Raw genomic sequence first — 7,700 nt, forward strand, 5'->3', positions numbered from 1 at the left:
ACAGAGAAGTGCAAGAAATGTAAAAGCAGTCCGACAAACAGACACTCAGCTCCAGCCGTTAATACATACAACGATAGATCCATTTTCTTTTGGCTGCCTCGATAAACTGACACCCAGCCACTGATTATCACGCTCTTCCAAACAAGTCTTCCCACAGTACTCTCCATTGGGGTTGCCTAGGACACAAAGACCAATGCTTTGAGCAGGGATACAAGCTGAAGGCCCATGTAGTGAGAGAGAAGCACTCAAAAACTCTAAGGGGAAACTATAGTAACTGGTGGATCTGACTTCTGTCTTAAACAGGCCATGTAGACTTTTCACTTTCTTCTTGAACAAAGGTACAATTGCACATAGCCAAAGGGAGCATACTGGTTCTGAACATAATTTGGCAGTGAAGCTTGGCTTCTCCATCATTACTGAAATTAAGATAGAAAGTTAGGCTACATCAATCTGATGAAGGACTGGCTTTGCCAGTGTTCTTTGGCCTGAAAGTTTCTAAGAAACACAAGTAACACCCGTGAGTGCTACCTAAACTCTAGCCTAAAGCAAGCATCTTTCCAAACACGTATCTACTGGCAGCAGACCTTAAAATGATCTCTACTGCAAATGGCTATAAAATAAAGGCTGTAAAACTGCAGTCTACTGGAGATGCCAGAACATTATATATGCATGTCCTATGTACTGCCTACACTGTTGCAATTATTTATCTGCAGCTCTTTGGTTTTGTTCTTAAGAGTTAATTTTTAAAATGTTAGAGACTACAGTGAAATTTCTTCTAATGCCCTCAAAAGTATTGCCAAGTTAACAAATATTTGCTTCCTTCTAGAAAGAAGTATTGGTAAGGAGAAGCTAAACATTTAAAAACATTCCAAGCTGCATAAAGCAAGCTTTTTATTTGTAAGATGTCTGTATAAATAAACATTAACCAAATCATTGAACCAGTATTTGCTATGCATCAGCACAATACAGTTGATGAAAGACATTTCTTATAAGGCATTTGGACAAACTTTTGCATAATTTTTAAGACTCCCACAGATTCAACACACTTACTAGTGAACCCCAAACTTTGCAGGTTTAAGGGGTTTAGTTACTCAGAAAAGGATGCCAATGCACACCCCAGAGTACCAATGTACCCAGGGGTAAAAAAGAAATCACTCCCCCTAAAACTGTGCTCACACCAGAGCTGAAATTTGTCACTGTCCAATGCACTAGAGAGTTTAAATAAATACACTGTAGTGGACTTGCTGAATTCCTTTTGCAGGACATACAATTGCACAATTATCAATGAAGTATGGCTATAGAGTGGAGGGATACACTTACTCTATTCAATAGCCAGGAGAAAGGCACATGATTTAATACCTAGGGTGTCATGGACTTTTTGAGAGAAAATACCAGATTACTGTAGTCAAGATAGCTCTTTATCACATGGTAAGAAAACATGAGGAGAAGCAGTTGTATGATCTTTATGGTCCATTTCAACCCAAACCATTCTATGATTCTATGAATCCAACAACCATCCTAATTTCAGAGCTTATTCCCTACTGTTTTGTGACAAGCCTAGCAATTGACATTTGTCTGAAGAAACTCCTGGAGCCTTGATTTCTTCTGCTCATGTATTATCTTTCTATTTCTTTTTCCAAACATCATGCTTTCTCCCTGCTCTGATGGAGAGGTGAGAGTAGCACAGTCTAGAACCCCTCACCATCCTGCAGGAGGAGGACGCACCCTGCACACCATAACAGCACTCAACCTTCTTCCAAACATAATACCCTTCACAGAGTCAAGAGGCATCTGACTCTCCTTCACCTCTTCTTTACTACTTCCTCCCCCATATAACTTTCCCTGAGACATCAAGGAAATAGGGATGCAAAGTCCAAGTAAACAGGAACTGACCTTAGCACTCTCATACTTAATTGTCTTCCAGCCAAGAGATTTTATATTACTGTCATTTAATAATTCCTGTAGGTGACCTGAGGAACGGTAATTAACAACATATGGGCTCTTACTTCAAGACAAGCATGAAAGAAAATGCATTACTTAAAAAAATCTACAAAAAATAAGTTTTTTTCTGCAGGTTTAAGTGATAAGCTTCCGAATTCTCCTACTTGGCTAATGTCAATGACATGAACTTCCACATGCTGAATACATATCAATTTCAGCCACAAGTTTGGAATTTAGTTTTGGAATTTGATTTTGGAGTTATGTCATGTAGAAGTCCTCACTTCCTAAGGGAGACATGCCCATTGTTCATATGAACTATAGAGCATGTTAATATGGTTGAAATGTCCTCAGAAAACGAAATTCTATTACACCCCCACATGTAAGAATTAATCCTTGAGATCGCAAAAGGCCCTCTGCTAACACCCTTCTAGCAATGTTTTCCATCCCTTGATGACCGTAACTTTGGTTTACAGTGTATGTGGATTTTTAGAAAATGGAAAAAGCAGAGAAGACCAGTGTCAGAAATTTAAACCTCAAGAGGCTTTTTGAGTTTATCAGTAAGTCAAACAAGATTAGATAATAGTGACACGAGAGATAAGTATTGCTTGTCTTAGTGCTTTGTTTCTGTGTCATAACATGAAAAAGGACCACCATTTCTTCATGCTCATTGGATTGCATTACCCCTTTTACTTGGCTCCAGCAAACATTCTTGATTCAGGTTCACTTTGGCCCTCTGTTGTCCTGCTAGTTTTTGTCTCCTCTAACTGGCAAGTATTCAACCACCTTGAAAATGATAGGCCTTTGTGGGCAAGAGAAGCATGAGCTTGACATCCTAGGCACCATGATGAGCCCTTGCTCGGGGTATGACATTATAAAAGCTTTATTGAATAAGAAGAAAGAATGCTATATTCTGCACAAGCAACAGAGCAGCACTGCATAAGCTCAAGAGGACATGGCAGCTTGGTTGCCTCAGGGAAAAGGAACACGTGCTGTCATGAAGTTATGAGAGATAAGTAACTGCCCAGCCTGTGTACATTACACAGCTGGATGATACACTTCTGCTATAATCCCTGCTGCATACATCCACAGAAACAGCACAAGCACATATAAATAAGGTCACAACTTATAAAGCCTCTTCTAACTTTGGCCTCAAGGACTCCAATACAGATGTCTGCAATGTCATCTGAAAAAACAGTTTTATATAACTTGCTCCAGTACTTTCCATGCCCAACAGCCTCCCATGATCCTTTTTATCCTCCCAGAACTCCTCTGGTCCTATTGCTAATTGATTAAAACTATGAAGTCTACTGCAAAGACAATAAGCCTTTTAATATCCTGCTCCTAGATGTCAGGGCCTCATCAGACTCTTTTTCATTCATCCAGGGTGATCTCTACAAAGAATTGATAGGTCTTACTTCTCTTATGTTCCCTTGAGCCACTTCTACCCAAAACATTTTAGTTAAGTGACAGCTGTTGAACTCTGAACAGATCTAGGTCCAGAAGGTCCTGTCTTCCTTGGAATAGTGTGTCTGTTTCAAAGGAGATCACTGATAGGGGACAAACAATGCAAGTGAGATCAAAAAGCCAAACTACCAAAGGCAAAGCTTACTGAACTCAAAAGTTGAACGCAGGTCAGCCCTATGGGGAAAACCATTAACTGCTCACTTTTCCATTGCAATGATTCAGCTGGGGGAGCTAGAGGGCAATTTGTTCACAGGTTAATTGTATCAGAGACTTAAAAGGAAGGGTAGAAGGCTAAAACTGTGGGCAGAGCTTTCTGGTCTTATATTAAACACGATGCTCTGAATTTACTGTGTACCTTCCTAGCTGAATCTGTTGTTTTTAGACTGAACTGCAACTTTTAGAAATTGTTTCCAGTATTTTTAGCCAGTGAATCATTGTTTCAAATCTGAGAGCTATTTTGTTGAAGAACTTCTGTTTTGTTTTGTAACTCCAGAATATCAAAACATCTGACAAACTCTGTGCAAGTTCCTCTGCAATAACTTATGACTACCTCAAACTGACGTGGGCAAGGTTTTGAAATTCAAAAAGCCGGGAGACTGGTAGAAATGGACACTTACTGCTCCAAATAATAAACCTGAAAAAGTGTATTTTGTATTTGTGCTTAGAGCTTGATTACAAGCCTCTGCATCTAACATAAGTCATAGTTTAAAACCATTCCAAATACAAACAAATCAGCAGTCTAGAATACTTGACACCGTCAACAGAAGGAACAGAACTAGAAAAAAAAACCTCTCAAAACATTACTCCTCTATTCAGAAATCAGGAAGAGATTTTTAAATGCCAGTAAGGGGCCTGGAAGATGAAGATTTGATAATGTATCTCATGGTTCCTCTTCAGCTCTTAAACCAGTCTAGGCCCTTGAAACACCTTGAACAAATGTAAAATTCCCTGAAGTATGCCAGGATGGGTTATTTCCAGATGCTGGAATGACAGCAGCACAGTACTGTTCTCAGCAACCCTTTCTCTTCTGAGCAAGCAGATAGGGACGTACAACATAAAAAATACAACAGGAATTTTGTGTGATCAGAGGCTCCCTAATTGTGCAGGAATCCTTAATTAATTAGTTATGCCAGTTTCGAGGCTACTTCAGTGAAAAATAGCAACAAGGTGTTTTAACATTTGTCTCTAAATAATTCACATCCATTACAGAGGCCAAACACTTGGAAAAACCCATTTCAATCACCTGTTGTCACATCGACATTTTTATGACTCACAATTAGAAACTTACTACCTCAAAGATTCTTTTACTGTCAGAAATGTGAATTGAAGTATTTAAGAGAAAGTCAGAAATGGCTTATTTCTCAGTTTGCCTGTCCCAGCAAGATAATATATCACTGTACATTTTTCAAATGAAATTACCCTATTCTACAAGATCAGAACTCAGACTTGTCACTGTCATCAATCCAAGCAGGAGAATGAGGAGGTCACTGACTGAAAGACACAGCATTGATAAAACCATTATGTCCAAGAGTTACTGACAGCCTGAATGACTTAGACAAGAGATAATTAAGTTCAGCTTTGCAATTGCAAGTTCCCTTGTGTACTTCTGTGACTGCTCAGCAGGATGGGAGAGGCTTAACAAACTTCAGATACTACACTACTTCATTTACACCCCACACACCACAACCACCTTTGGCTTCTTCACTGACCTCAATGACCTGTTTTACAATAGAGCACTTCTTTGCAGTATCTATTTAACTTCAGAAATACTGCAGACGTACCTTTACGATGTAAAGATGTCAGTTAGCACTAAGGGAAACAAACATTTTGCAAAAATCTCTTGCATTATCACTAGTTTTAGGAGGGCAGGACAAGACACCAAACATCATTGCGTAACCTGCTGCCTCTAAACCCAGGAATAGCAGCTGTGTTAAATTAAGCCTCTGGAGCCACATATACATTTCCATTCACCTGTTGCATCATTTCGTTTTGAATCCCTTAAGCTACTGAGGAAAAAGCCCATCAAGTTATTTTGTTAGAGCTTTTGTTTCTCCACTGGCTAAATGAGTAAGTCGAGAAGTACTGCAGATGCATGTAGTTTTCAAAGAACCTGAAACTTACTACCCTTCCCCTCTTTTCCTTCCCCCATGCAGTAAAACACTTGTTTTCACCTCCAATCCAGAAGGGGTTTACTGGGTCTTGGCTATTTTACTACTTCTGCAAGCCTTTTCTTACAAACAAACATTTGGAGAAGAAGATTCTTTGTTATATATTAAAAAGAACAAAAAATAAGAACTACTTGGGCTGGAAAAAGTTTTCTTGCAGTTCCTTCTATGAGCAGCTTGGTTTTTCTTTATGTGGCTACAAGAACCGCTTAAAGTATCTTATGTTCTCGTGGCTTGGTAAAAAAAAAAAAAACAACAAACCAACACAACTCTTATTTCTACCTGTAAATGAAAAAATGCATAGAACCCATCAGTTCCAACCATCATGCATAGATGTGTAGAGAAATAGTTGTTTTAACATTTTCGTCACAGAATGCTCATTCAGTTCATGGCACACAATTGCTTTCACTGGTTTCAAGTAATTTGAATGCCCTTTCCCGCGCTTATCCTTACTGGGCGGTAAGTTCATAGTTTTAACGGATCGGATGGTCTCAGTCACAGCAGGATAGAAAGTTCAGGAAGCTTCCTGTGCATAGATAGAACCAATAGCACTGCATGCCAATGGAACAAGAACAGAGCCCAAAGCAATTCACACATAATCATGGTAACCCACTGCAAAGTGTTCTCCTTTTTAACAAGTAGCAAACACTTTGAAGTTGGCTAAGCCTATCCAGTTGCATCTCCCAAGCATGGTGGCTGAGGAGGAAGAGGAGTTTGGATGAATGCAAGAGCTGGAAGAACCGATTCAGTCAAAAATAGCTTTGTTCCCCTTAAACTCTATTTTTTTTCCAGCAAACCTGGAAGCAGGGAGAACCCACCCGCGAGACACTGTGGCTCAGAGTTACTTCAGGGTAGTTTTTACGAAGAAAAACCTTTGCAAAAGACGATTCAGACACATGCTTCCACCCCCCACCCCACCCCCCATCTCTGAGCTCGTTGCACTGGCCCTCAGCTCTGAAAGCTGAACTAACTTTCTGCTGACAAGTACGAGAGAAACTCTCAGGAGGCTTTCGAACTAGATGCTGAAGGTGTGAAAGAAAACTGGTAACGAGAGCTGTCACATAACAAGTTCTCCAAATCAAGTTTTGGTGCATTTCTTTCTGTCTAGAGAAAATAAAATAAAATAAAGGTGGCACCGCTGATGGCCTTCGGCGATAGCGTCAGTCTCACCCTTTAGCGAGAGATAAAGCCAGTTTCACCTGAAAGGAAGCAGGAGAAACCTACAAAGAACCCACCCGTCCCGCCGCCCGCAGGCACACTCCAGCCACCCTCCCCTCCGGCAGGGACACTCCGCCAGCGCCCTGTTCCTCACCGCCCGCGCCCCGCCGCCGACTCACCCAGCTGGAGCTGCTCGCACCGCCCGCGGGGGTTCCCCCCTATCCGGCACCGGAAAATGGCCCCAGGGTTGACGACCGAAATGTTGGCGGGCCAGCTGGCCTGCGGAGCGCCCACCACTAGCCTGCGGGGCAGAGACGGCAGCGTGAGGGGCTGCGACGGGCGGAACGGACCCCGCGGGGGCCACCCGGCCGGACGGGAACTCACCATTTCTCCTCGCCGTGTTGGTGCAGGAGAACCGAGTATCCGAAGAGAGTCCCGTTGCCCCCTTGGAAGAGCAGCGGATGCTGAGTGTCCAAGTTGTAAGGCCGCACCGTCGGCAGGCACTGCCATAGCAAGAGCAGCGGGGCAGCCCAACCAGCAGCCCCCCTCGCCGTCCCACAGCTTCGCATGGCTCCGGCCAGCCGGAGGCAAACGGCGGCCGGCGCCGGCTTCCCGCCTCGTTCCGCTCCCCCTCTCGGCGAAAGGGGAGGGCAGCGCCGTGCCCCCGCCTTACCCTGCCCCACCCCGGGACGACGGCAGCCCGCACTCTGCGCTGTCTCTGCTACAGCGGGTTGGGCGGCGTGCCCACAGCCCGGGGCCGAGGTGTCCCCTCCAGACAGGGGAGTCGCACAGCCGCGCCGCCTCCTCCTGCGTTGCTGCAGCCCCACGCACTTCCCGGTGGCGGGGGTCGGGTTTCTCCCCGCCCCGTCCGCGACCACGGTGGTGCTGCGGGAGGGAAGTGCTGGGAGGGTTCGGCCTCCGGGACCCAGTGTCTCCGGGCAATGCACGGCCTGGCCCCATGGGACGTGGTCA

General features: G+C 43.6%; 1 protein-coding gene across 1 annotated transcript in view; it reads right to left on the reverse strand.

Annotated features, from left to right (window-relative positions):
* ITGA4 (integrin subunit alpha 4) overlaps nucleotides 1–7,353 on the reverse strand; it is a 34,613-nt gene extending 27,260 nt beyond the window's left edge. The window contains exons 1-3 of the mRNA XM_005152563.3: nucleotides 7,113–7,353; nucleotides 6,908–7,029; nucleotides 70–176 (exon numbers count right to left, since the gene is read on the reverse strand). Of these exons, the coding sequence (XP_005152620.2) occupies nucleotides 70–176; nucleotides 6,908–7,029; nucleotides 7,113–7,297 (414 nt within the window). The 5' untranslated portion in view covers nucleotides 7,298–7,353. The remainder of the gene's footprint in view (nucleotides 1–69; nucleotides 177–6,907; nucleotides 7,030–7,112) is intronic.
* Between the last annotated feature and the right edge of the window lie 347 nt (nucleotides 7,354–7,700).

Source organism: Melopsittacus undulatus, chromosome 8 (assembly GCF_012275295.1).
Source record: "Melopsittacus undulatus isolate bMelUnd1 chromosome 8, bMelUnd1.mat.Z, whole genome shotgun sequence".
NCBI classification, from domain to species: domain Eukaryota; kingdom Metazoa; phylum Chordata; class Aves; order Psittaciformes; family Psittaculidae; genus Melopsittacus; species Melopsittacus undulatus.